The sequence below is a fragment of the Strigops habroptila genome, chromosome 4, assembly GCF_004027225.2.
Source record: "Strigops habroptila isolate Jane chromosome 4, bStrHab1.2.pri, whole genome shotgun sequence".
In the NCBI taxonomy this organism is placed as follows: domain Eukaryota; kingdom Metazoa; phylum Chordata; class Aves; order Psittaciformes; family Psittacidae; genus Strigops; species Strigops habroptila.
The window spans coordinates 1,199,251-1,211,273 of NC_046358.1; the positions used below are offsets into that span (position 1 = coordinate 1,199,251).

A 12,023-nucleotide genomic window follows, 5' to 3' on the forward strand; every position below is an offset into this window, starting at 1 on the left:
CTTCTCAACCACCACATCAGAAGCTGGAAGCACACAGGTCTGCACATATCACCTTCCCATTCACTTCCTGCTGGATCCTGCAATTCTACCTCTATTTTGCAAGAGCAGCTTCAACACTGAGGACAGTTACTGAGGAGAGAGAAATGGCTGTGTGATGAGAAAGGCGGCAGATACACACAGGAACTCCTCTTTATCTGCTCCCATATGGGAAGGAGGAGGAAGTGTTACAAGAATCTAAAGGCAGAGTACTTTGTACCTCAGTGTACTTCCTGATGGCGGCACAAACAGCAGCTTCAACAGGTCCTGACTGCCACAGAATAAGGCAAAATAGTAGAGAACTGATCACAGCCTGGAGTGGTCTGAACACTGATTATTCACCCGGCAGCTTATTGATGAGCCTGGACAGAACTTCTTCATGAAGGAATGAAAACAGAACACAGGGTAGACATTAATACTCTGTTTTACAGGCAGGCAAGGGAAGGTCTGGAGATGGACAGTCACACACAAGCAGAGTCTGAGCTAATCCAGCCTTGTAGCCCCTCAGCCTCCCACTTCAGAAACAAGACTTGGCTTTGCAGCTGCAGGGAGGTGTCAGTAAGCTGTGGCAAAGCTCCTTCACCTCAGAGCCACAGAAGCTGCACCCATCTCCTCCAGGACCCCTATCACCCAACTCCAGCCCTGCTGAGTTCCCTCCTCAGGCAGCCACTGGGGCCTAGAGCATGGAATTTCACCTTCTCTAATGAGATAAAGCTTTGGGTGGCAGAGAGTGTCTCCTTGCTGCAGGTTCAACACAAAATGACCCCAATCCCTAATACTACCACAGTAGAAATACAAAAACTTCCCACATTTCAGTAGACACCAGGAATCCAGATGGAAAGTATGCCCTGATGGCAAAAACGGTCAACAAGTCCCTTGGAAGTCTTGTCAGGAATAAGGATTTAAGCTAGCAAAGCTATTTGATAGTTTAATTTCTATTAAAGCCCAATTTCAATTTCAAATTCTAATGTTGTTTTCTATCAAAGCCAAAAATCTATGAGCTGGGCTCAGAATGTAACAGTAGAAGACCCAACAAGTCCCATAGCAAATTATCTTTTAAAATCACTCTGAATTCTTGAGACAGAAATAAGAGAAATGAATTTCTACAGAAGAGACATAAAATGATCCTGCTTAATGTCACGTTATAACCAATACATCACATCGTCCTGTTAAGACAAAAACTAATGCAACCACAAAGGTCCTTTACCTGAGAGCACTGCAGAAAGTTGCCCTCAGTTCCAAGAGGGAAGAGAAACATTCATGTGCCCACTTCCCCATGGATTTAGTCTGTTTGAGCCTTCAACAACCAAAAATATTCTTGGTCTGGTTATTCCATGCTTAGCTTCAGGCCCCATCTGTAGCTCTAAAGGAAAGAGAAGGACAGATTTCACCTTACAGTTGGGTCCTCAGAAGACATGATCCACATGAGCTGCCTACATTTTTAATTCCTCTATCCATGAAGTTCCAGCAAGAGACAACTGCAATGTACTTGCCAAGAAGTATTTCAAGCATTTCAAAGAGAACAAAAATCATAACAAGCACCACAAAGAACAGAACCATCAGAAGGGCATTTAAAAACAGCTGAACAAGCTTTTTAAACACAAGTCCAATGATGTGAACAGGCAAAGGAAACAAGGGCACATTATGCAAACAGCATCACCACAGTGTGAGCTGCTTCAAACCACCACTTCAGCTTTATTCAGAGAAGCTGAGCACTTTCCATCCTATTCCAAGCACAGGAAAGTGTCCAACACATTCAGAGTTCAGACAGTAACCAAATGAAAGGTGGTTCCCTTCCTTCCCTGCGTCTGGAATTGCATTTCGGTGAAGCTCTAGATGAAGATTTTGCTATTTGAAACACAAACACCAGATGGTTCACAGAATTCCGAGTGCTCTTTGGGGCAGTTACTAACCACCAATGTAACATCAGCCTAGAGCAAGGTCTTCAGCTTCAGCGATTTGCAGTCATAGCACCAACTTCCCTTTAAAAGGACATTCCCGCATCTGGAAATTCTCTGGTCTAGAGAGAAGCAGTGGACCAAAAAAGATATAGCAACAAAAATGCAAGATGGTTTCATAGTTGCTTCTGAAGTGTGATGCACTTCAAAGTTCTCAGTCACAACCTTCATCCATTCTATATATGCAAAGCCTGACATTGCTACTTCACTGCCACAGCCACTCCACAGTCCAGGACAAATTTAGAGGGATGTTTTATCCAGTTAACAGAGAAGGAATTCCTTAACCTGCTGGCTCTTCATCCATCCTATGCAAAGAGACCTGCTCCTTCATTTCCTGCTGAAGGAAACACATCCAAACATGACACGACCTGTTAGTCCACAGCCAGGAAAGGACTTCTAACACACATTCACCTGAACAAAAGAAGATTGGGGTGGTTATTTATATGTGTTCTTCTACCTGAGGACAGTCAAACAGCCAAGCCACCACCAAAGAAGTTAAATCCATTCATTCCCAGAATCCTAAAACAATAGCTGACCAACTGCTAACTTGCCAAAGCACAAAGATCAACACTCAAGGGATGTTTCTTGTAAGTGAAACATTTAGTAGGGCCTATTTTGCATCTATTTTACCAGTCCGGATATACAGCTGTGCATTTCCCAACCCATTCTACCTTTTAATAACCACAAATGCTATTTACCAAAAGACATAACAACCCATATAGCTGCATCAAACAAAGATCACGCACACTTCAGCAGTTCACCAAGGGAAATATTACTCTTTTGGGGACAACACTCCTGACACTAAAAGCTGCTCACCACTGCCTGTCCCTAGTTCTTATCTCCCACACTGCCTCACCTGACATTGCAAAGGATGAGAAGATTCTGGACTGCAGGAAGGGTGGAATTCTCATTCTGTCCTGTCACAAGGTGCCTGTCCAGCACAACATGTACAGCATCCGGATTGCTGGCTAAATGCAGGAGGAAAAGAAACAAGCGTCACGTTAGCAGAAAATACTTCAGCGTCAGTATCACATCTCTGATAGAATTCACACAAAAGAGGACTATTTTGACCAGATTTGCTGGGTGACTGACATGCTGATCTATAACCCAAATAGACAGGGACAATCTTAAAGCCCTAATGCTGAAATGATTTCACTAGAAAGACCTTCTCTGGAAGGACAGAAGGACTGGTCCCTTGATTCAATTACCACCACCTGGATAAAGTGCATAGATCAAGAGATTTTCCATGATAAAACCCTCAAAGCAAGGGTTTCTTCCTAAGAGCTCATCTCAATCTCCCCTCTGGCAGGTTAAAGCCATTCCCCTTGGCCTGTCCCTACAGGCCCTTGTCCAAAGCCCCTCTCCAGGTTTCCTGGAGCCCCTTTAGGCACTGGAGCTGCTCTAAGGTCTCCCGTTCAGGAGCCTTCTCTTCTCCAGGCTGCCCCAGCCCAGCTCTCTCAGCCTGGCTCCAGAGCGGAGCTGCTCCAGCCCTTGCAGCAGCTCCATGGCCTCCTCTGGACTTGCTCAAGCAGGTCCTCTCATCATTTCTAATCCACTACTTGTTTTAATCATGAAATGGGAATGCAAGATGAGATAACCTGTCAAGAGTCATGTATAAAACCAGCACATGAACATTCATTTCCCAAACACAGCCACGAAACATGAAATCCTGGACAACAAGAGTGACATACCACTGAATGTAGCTCCAGAATCTTTCACAAAGTCTTCCACAATAATGGACAAACTGGCAAAATTAGGCTGTCGGACTAGTTCATACACAGAGGGCTGGAAAAGAACAAAAGGAAGTTAAGTCTGCCTGGCTTTTTACAGGAAAAGCCAAGCAAAACCAACACACACATCCCCCTACAATTCTCCCAGCTGCATACAGGAAATCAAAGAGCAGTAAGGCATAAACCCAAATGACCACAAGCAGCTTCAATGGGTTTTCCATAGGGAGCAAACTGAAAATTCTTAAGTGAGAGAAATAAAGAGCAAAAACGACACTAAAGAGTTTCTGCACATCAACCAGATGTGCATGGAATTTGCTTCATGGTAGTGCAGACCTGTTTGGGTGTTGGACACATTTGCACACAAATGCTGTGCCACTTGCAAACAGCAGCACTCTGCTTTGGAATGAATATGGAAAACAGCTTAAATGGAGAAGAATTAAGAGTACCTAGTTCACTTTCTATATGCACAGGAGAACACTGAATTTTATTGTTTCCATAGCCATAGTACCCCAGAAGTTGTACCAGAGAGGTTTGCATCACCCCCACACAGGTACAACTGGCATATAAATGGTCTGTGAGGTCAGAGATAGCACTGTACATTAAATAAAGCATCGACAGTATCTGTCTACTTTAATCATAAGCCAGTTTGTACAACAGCCTTTTTCCCTACAACTTCCTCTGCCTTTTAAGATGAAAGAGAACCTTGAGAAATACAAACTTACCTCCAGCACTCACAAAACCTAAAAGCAATTCTTAAAAGCCCTCAGCTCTGAATGCAGAAAGCTGCAGCAGCCATTTCCAGCATTTTATTGCTTCAGTTTTGAGTTTCCTAAACAATCAGAAGGAAAACACTCTCCACATGACAGCTGAGACAACCCCTCATGCACTCAATGCTGAGCACCCTGACAATGACAACTCTCCAAGTCTTCCACATAAACCAAGGGTATCAAACTGATTTATATTTGTTGACCACAAACACCAGCTCCATCACTCAAAATCACAGGCCCTCACACAGCAAAAGCCTGGTGAAAGCTCAACCTACCCCTGTCAGGCTGTATCCCTGAAACACCCAGGATTTATCCTCATTGGTGGCACAACACAATGCTGCAACTCCGTGTCCAACTGCACAGATGGGCTCTGTGAGAGAAAAATCAAAGCATATTTGAGCAGCATCTTCAAACAGCCAAAACACAGATCTGAGTGTTAAGGAGATTCTTCATGCTACAGCGTGTTCATTTTGCAGTAAGATTATACACCACAGTTCATACTCTCTCAAGCTGTAAGGTTTCTCTTATGTGTGTAGCATGCCCCAGTCTTGCAAACAGTTACTACCTGTTAACTCCAAGCCTAGAGACAACACCAGTCAAAGAGCAGAACACATGCTCAAATGGTAAATAAGAAGCACACACAAGTTCTTTATTAACTACAGCCTTAATGATGATGTTGGTATCTTCCACATTGGCTCTGAACTTTGAATCCCACAGACCTGGAGAGAGCCATTTCTGTATCACTGAGGCAGAGAACCCTCTTCTGACACAAGCATTAAAAAGCTACTGGTATTTTTTTATACTCATTTCACATAAAGAGGCCACTTCTAAAGAGAAGATACATATCTCTAAACCAGCTCTTTCCAGTTCCGAATACTCTTCAGCCATGTAAACATTTTTAAGTCACTGGAAGGTAACAGTCTTGCATTAATTACTATTTAACAAAACATCTAATGATGTTCACCTACTGTTCTCAGTGCTGAAGTGCTGCAGTATCTTTGCCAGGTACCCGCTGTTTGCAAGGTCAGTCATAGCCCCAGGACAGTTTGGAATCAGCAGTGCATGGTACCTAGCACCTGGGGAGGAGGAAAGGATAAACTCATTGTAATATAAGTGACAACTAAAAGAGTCTGACCATAAATCCTTCTCAGATTTGAAAAAACTAAGACAATACCACATAACCCAGTCAAAACGTCACTCAATGAACTAAAGTAACTAACAGATCTATGTGGAGCAGAGAAAAAGGTCTTTATTAGGACAAAGAATCTGGCAGTGTGCAAGACCAGGCTGGACCGGGCTTGGAGCAACCTGCTCTAGTGGCAGGTGTCCCTGCCCATGGCAGGGGGTTGGAACTGGAGGAGCTTTAAGGTCCCTTCCAGCCCAAACCACTCTGGGATTCTATGATTTTTAATGAGACATTCTTACCTGAGCAAAACCTCTCCCCTAAAGACCCAACACTAAGCAGCACCCATTTCCCTGATAAATGGAGATGACACACAGGTGAGCAGTAAATCCCTTACCATCAATGGACTCCAGCTTGGCAGGGCTGGCATAGGATTTCATGCGGAAGTCCTGGATCCAGCGCATGTTGCTCTCATTCACATCCACAAAATCAATTGGCTTTCCCTAAGGAAAACACAGTTTGGAGCCTGCAGTTAGCATCGCTACATAGACACCCATTACACTTCTTGAAACATAACCATGGGGGAGATTGAGACACTTCAGCTCTCAAAAAACTGAAGTTTCCCACTTTTCCTACTGAAGTAGTTCTAATAGTTCCCCCTCCACTCTTTGTGGGGAACAGATAGTAGACAGAGAAGTTCAGAACTATTCTCAGAACTAACTGGGGGAGTTCTCTCTCCCAGCTGAGAGAGCTGGGCTGGGGCAGCCTGCAGAAGAGAAGGCTCCTGAAGGGGAGACCTCAGAGCAGCTCCAGTGCCCAAAGGGGCTCCAGGAAACCTGGAGAGGGGCTTTGGACAAGGGCCTGCAGGGACAGGACAAAGGGAATGGCTTTAACCTGCCAGAGGGGAGATTGAGATGAGCTCTTAGGCAGAAGCTCTTCCCTGTGAGGGTGCTGAGGCGCTGGCACAGGGTGCCCAGAGAAGCTGTGGCTGCCCCATCCCTGGCAGTGTTCAAGGCCAGGTTGGACACAGGGGCTTGGAGCAACCTGCTCTAGTGGAAGGTGTCCTCGCCCGTGGCAGGGCACTGGGACTGGACGAGCTTTAAGGTCCCTTCCAACAGTCTGGGATTTAATCTATGACAGAACCATACAGGAAGCATTCATTCACTTCAATATTAAGAAAACAGAACTAAAATAAGTCCCTTTACCTGCAAAGCAAATAAAACACCTCTCAAAAAGATTTAGTACAACTCTCTTGTCAATTGCAAAATCAATTGGTTTCAGGCTGAAATCATAGTAACTGCCCATTTTTACTTACCCCAGGAGTTGCAACTTGCAGATTAAAAGCAGAACTAGTCAGTGTAAAGCAGTGAAGGAATGACTGGGCTGATACACCTGGAAAACAGTGTCCAACAACTTTAGGATGCAACAGTTGTATTTTAATCCTAGCAAAGTACACAAGCTTGGGGGTTTTGCTCATCTTAGAAGCTCTCAGTAACTTCAGAAGGTTATTTTAAGATGTCAGAAATGCACAGCCTTCACTACAGGTGAGCTGTGTGTTGAGAAATACATGAAGAAGGTACTCTAGTTGTCTGGGGTGAGGAGCTACAGGGAGGGCAGAGGGAAGGAAACGAGTTTGGCTTCACCCAGGTATATATACATGGAAGCACAGTTTAGCACCCCATGTGCTCAGCAGCAGGTACACACAGAGGGGAAAACCAGGAGGTATTCAGCAGCACAGCTGTGCAGAGCAGCACATGTGCAGATGTGCACTGCACGTGAGCACTCAAGGCAGGCAAAAACATCTGTGCACAACACAGCTGCACAAGCAGTGCAGGGACACACCAGTGCAGGGCAGCACTGACCCTCCTGCCTGCACCCACCTCTGAGCTGTTGACCTGCATTGATGGGATCCCCTCTCAGGCTGCTCTTCTCCAGACTAACCAGGCCCAGCTCCCACAGCCTCTCCTCATCAGAGAGATGCTCCAGTCTCCTTGTGGCCTCCCCTGGACCTTCTCCTTGTCTTTCTTGTGCTGAGGAGCCCAGCACTGGACACAGAGCTCCAGACATGGCCTCACCAGGGTCGAGCAGAGGGGGAGCATCACCTCCCTGACCTGCTGCCACACTCCTCCCCATGCACCCAGGGTACTCCTGTCCCTCCTGCCCGCAGGGGCACACTGCAGGCTCAGTCAGTTTATCATCCACCACCACTCGCAGCTCCTCCCCAGTCAACTGCTCCAGGAGGACGCCCATGCACTGCGAGGCAAAGGACCCGCACGCAAGGAACCGGCCACACAAGCCTGAGGCGGGGAAGGGGAGATGGAAACAGGGGACCCGAAGGCCGGAGGATCGCGCACAGCCGCCGCGCCGAAGGAAGGAGCGGGACCCGGCGAACCAGGGGTTTCCCCCCTGACAGCGTCTCACCCGCGGCCGCGGCGCTGGCGACGATGAGGCAGGTCGGCTTGCCCAGCCGGTCCGACATGGCGGCACCCGGCCGCGGAGGGGGAGGCGGCGGCGGCGCCCGTCTCCTCATGGGGCTGCGCATGCGCAAGGGAACGCTGAGGGGAGCGGGCAGCGGGTCGGCGGTGAGGGGCCCGGGGAGCCGCGGAGCCTTTTAACCCTTCGGGCACAGCGCAGGGGATCATGCGGGGCACCTGGTGCCACGTCCCGCCCCGCTGCCGTGCCCCGGGGAGGGTTATGTCTGTATTAATATGTTTTACCTCATTAAATAGGGGTGAAACACTGAGGACTGCTTGTAGGGACCACCCTGCCTCAGAGGAGGGAAACGAGTGACACCGCGGTGTGGACTGGAAATGAAAAGGCGTTCGTGTGCGGATGCCCCGTCCCTGGCAGTGTTCAAGGCCAGGTTGGACACAGGGGCTTGGAGCAACCTGCTCTAGTGGAAGGTGTTCCTGCCCGTGGCAGGGGGTTAGAGGTGGAGGAGCTTTAAGGTCCCTTCCAACACAAACCATTCTATGAGTCTATGATGATTCTATGAAATGTCGCTAATTTTCGATGCCCACATCCAACTGCAGTGCTGGGTTTCAAACCTCATGCTCTAAACTACGCAAAGTCCCTCCTCAGCCGATTGATCACCACATCTTTCCACAAAGCCCCAACCATCACAGATCACAGTTTATTAGTTCTGTGTTTTTGACACATGGGTAAGGAGGAACAAAACCCCTTTGAGACCCCCCCCCCCGCAGTCCTGATCCAGCTCTGGGGCAACAGCATAAGAGGGACGTGGAGCTGTTGGAGCGAGGCCAGAGGAGGCCCCGGAGCTGCTGCGAGGGCTGGAGCAGCTCTGCTCTGGAGCCAGGCTGAGAGAGCTGGGCTGGAGCAGCCTGGAGAAGAGAAGGCTCCTGAAGGGGAGACCTTAGAGCAGCTCCAGTGCCTAAAGGGGCTCCAGGAAACCTGGAGAGGGGCTTTGGACAAGGGCCTGGAGGGACAGGCCAAGGAGAATGGCTTTAACCTGCCAGAGGGGAGATTGAGATGAGCTCTGAGGCAGAAGCTCTTCCCTGTGAGGGTGCTGAGGCGCTGGCACAGGGTGCCCAGAGAAGCTGTGATGAATTTGATGATCTTTAAGGTCCCTTCCAACCCAAACCATACAGATTCTGTGATAAGTCCAAGCTGTTTTTATGTTATTGCCTTCATCCGTTATTGGCTTAAGCTGGTTTTAAGCTATTCTAAATTATCTCTCAGGTTTTGCTTTTGATACCTCTCACCGTTAGGATGAATAACCTCAGGGATGTTGTGGAGGGACAGACATACATTCTGCTCTTTCACATCCCTGAACTAATCCCACAACTAGTTATATTATACAGGATGGTATGAGACACACGTGTATCTGTAAGAGTGGTTTGCTGGAAAAGGATGATGGGTGAAACCCATGGATGAAGGACTGGGTCATTTCCTGGAGCCACTGGAACGAGCATCAGACCTGCAAACTAAATAAAGTCACCCAAACCTTCCCGAAGTTGTCCTTCCCATCCTTCATATCTGGTCTGGATTGCCTCCTTCGTGCTTGCTCTGTATCTTTAATGAGACATTATTCCTTAAGGAAAACATTTGTGTATTGCAAGATTCCTTGCTTTTGTCTCTGTACTTTCTCTAAACCTTGTTCAGTGTAAGGATTCGCATTTTTCATCTCTGTTAATTGAATAGGTTTATCTCTCAATGGTTCCCAGTGTAGTATGAAGTGATAATGCCATTATAAAATGAGAGCTACAACATGAAGACAGCACAATTCTGCCTTTATTTTCATTTATTTATTTGAAAGGACCTAATTTCCAGCTTTCCTAAAGGAAATGTAGCTCATGCCATTGGGCTGGCTGCTTGTCCATCTCTTCAATCATTTGTGCATCAGTTTCTTTTTCTCTCCAAAAGTGTGTTCTGGATCCGTAAGCTGGTTAACTAGGGAGATACCTGGACGTTCCTCCTTCTTTGCTCCATCTTAACTCCCAGAAAATTATTTTAAAACCCCAAATAAACCCAAAGTGTATCTTTCACTATTGAGTTTAGCTACTGAGTGAAGGATTTAGTGCCACCCCAGCAGCCTAAGCCTTCATGGCACAGAGCATCACATTTATGCTCCTTAGTCCTTGCTTGTGAATCCAGTGCTTTTGCTAAAAGAAAACTCCTGTCTCAAATCCTGCTCCATCAGCTCCTCCCACCCTCCCTTGACTGCCCCAAATACAAAGCATTAGAGGATGTGACAATGGTTTAAGGGGAAAAGATTTAAGAACAATCTTTTTGAGCATGCCCCAGTTGCTGGGAGATTAAATTGTCCAGTGATGTCTTAATACTTGATCTTTCCCTGCTTTCCAAATGATCTCCTGTTGAATTCTCTTCCAGCAAGCACTGGAAATGCTTTGCAGCCCTTCTCTGCTTCATTTGTGTGGTTAACAAATACAAGTAATAACAGCACAGTGATGGGATCACAAGGACAATGAGTTATTTGCTGCTTCACACAGACCATTCTTTTTGACAGAGCCTGAATGTTACGGTTAATTCAAATCAGATGACTGCCTCCTCCTCAGATCTGGTGTGGTAGAACAGAACTGCCACATTTCTTGTTTATAACACAGTGATTTGGCACTGCATCATTTTCTGTGGTTAAATGGTGAGTAGAAGGGAGCAGGGAAAAGCAGAGCATAGTTTGAGCTAATTGTAAATGTAGCCTCTGATTTTCATACTTATTAAATTTCTATAAATACATGGAGGGCAGGAAGTAGATGAAACACAGAATGGATGGGTGGAACATAGCCAAAGCAGTGTTTGAAAGCACCGAGCTGATGTTATTGCTCCCTATCTTGGCAGCACAGCTGCACTGATGTGTCTCTGCCACTGCCCTCCTTGGCAGTGAGAAGACATACGTTTTTTGTTTGAAGGAGACACAAGAGGAAGATTCTGCAGCCTGTTCCCCCTCCTCTCTATCAAGCCAGCAGCACTGTTTCATCTCAGGCCAAGGAGAACAGTCTGTACAGGTGCCTCCACTGAGTCCAAACTATAGGGAAACCTTCCAAGTTGTAGCATCCCTGATGCCTTCCCAGTCATGAGAAGGTAATTAGAATCCCAGCCTGGTTTGTGTTGGAAGGGAGTTTAAAGCTCCTCCAGTTCCAACCCCCTGCCACAGGCAGGGACACCTTCCACTAGAGCAGGTTGCTCCAAGCCCCTGTGTCCAACCTGGCCTTGAACACTGCCAGGGATGGGGCAGCCACAGCTTCTCTGGGCACCCTGTGCCAGCGCCTCAGCACCCTCACAGGGAAGAGCTTCTGCCTAAGAGCTCATTTCAATCTCCCCTCTGGCAGGTTAAAGCCATTCGCCTCGTTCTGTCCCTGCAGGCCCTTGTCCAAAGCTCCTCTCCAGGTTTCTTGTAGCCCCTTTAGGTATTGGAAGACTGTTATAAGGTCTCCCCTTGAACTTGACAGGTCAAGGGAATCCCTGGCTCACTGACCTGCAGGAACCCCTCTGGACATCAGCCAGGTATCCAGGGGATGGTTTACTCATGATGGATGCTTCCGGGCCAACTTAAAGACAAAACCCGTCAAACCACAGGGATTTGGGAGGGGAGAGGACCCAGCAAACTCTGCAGCCAAGCCTGGAGACCAGGGGATCACTGGGATCAGTAATGTTTCCTTTGTGGCTCTGGGCAAGTCTAATTCCATGCTTTAGCTTCCATGTGGGAATAACAATAATATTCCTTTGCCTGCTTTCCTCAGGCAGGCTGGCATTTAGTTGTGGCAGGAACTGCCTTTGCTTACAGTTCTTACTGGAATTACTACTCCTAGCAAATACTAAACCTGTAGGAAGCATGGGCATGAGTAAGGAGGGAGAGGGAGAACAGCCATTTTCACTCACACCCCCGCATACACAAAGATGCTCACAGGAGGAATTATACAATATATCTATG

At 47.1% G+C, this 12,023-nt stretch overlaps 1 protein-coding gene across 4 annotated transcripts; it reads right to left on the reverse strand.

The window, feature by feature from the left end:
- Positions 1-1,461: 1,461 nt before the first annotated feature.
- GATD1 (glutamine amidotransferase like class 1 domain containing 1) lies at positions 1,462-8,155 on the reverse strand. Of its 4 annotated transcripts, none has more exons than XR_003991056.1 (8): positions 8,036-8,140; positions 6,930-7,006; positions 6,012-6,117; positions 5,456-5,567; positions 4,767-4,861; positions 3,686-3,779; positions 2,851-2,962; positions 1,462-2,331 (listed from the first exon to the last, which is right to left on the reverse strand). XR_003991056.1 is itself a non-coding variant. In XM_030483698.2 (8 exons), exons 1-8 carry the CDS (start codon positions 8,142-8,144, stop codon positions 2,322-2,324), a joined length of 708 nt encoding a protein of 235 aa, XP_030339558.1. In that variant the 5' UTR covers positions 8,145-8,155; the 3' UTR covers positions 1,462-2,321. The 4 variants fall into 4 exon arrangements, 3 of the variants coding, with proteins under 3 accessions (XP_030339558.1, XP_030339557.1, XP_030339559.1); XM_030483698.2 differs by having other exon boundaries at positions 1,462-2,328; positions 5,460-5,567; positions 8,036-8,155; XM_030483697.2 differs by having other exon boundaries at positions 5,460-5,567; positions 8,036-8,155.
- Positions 8,156-12,023: the final 3,868 nt, after the last annotated feature.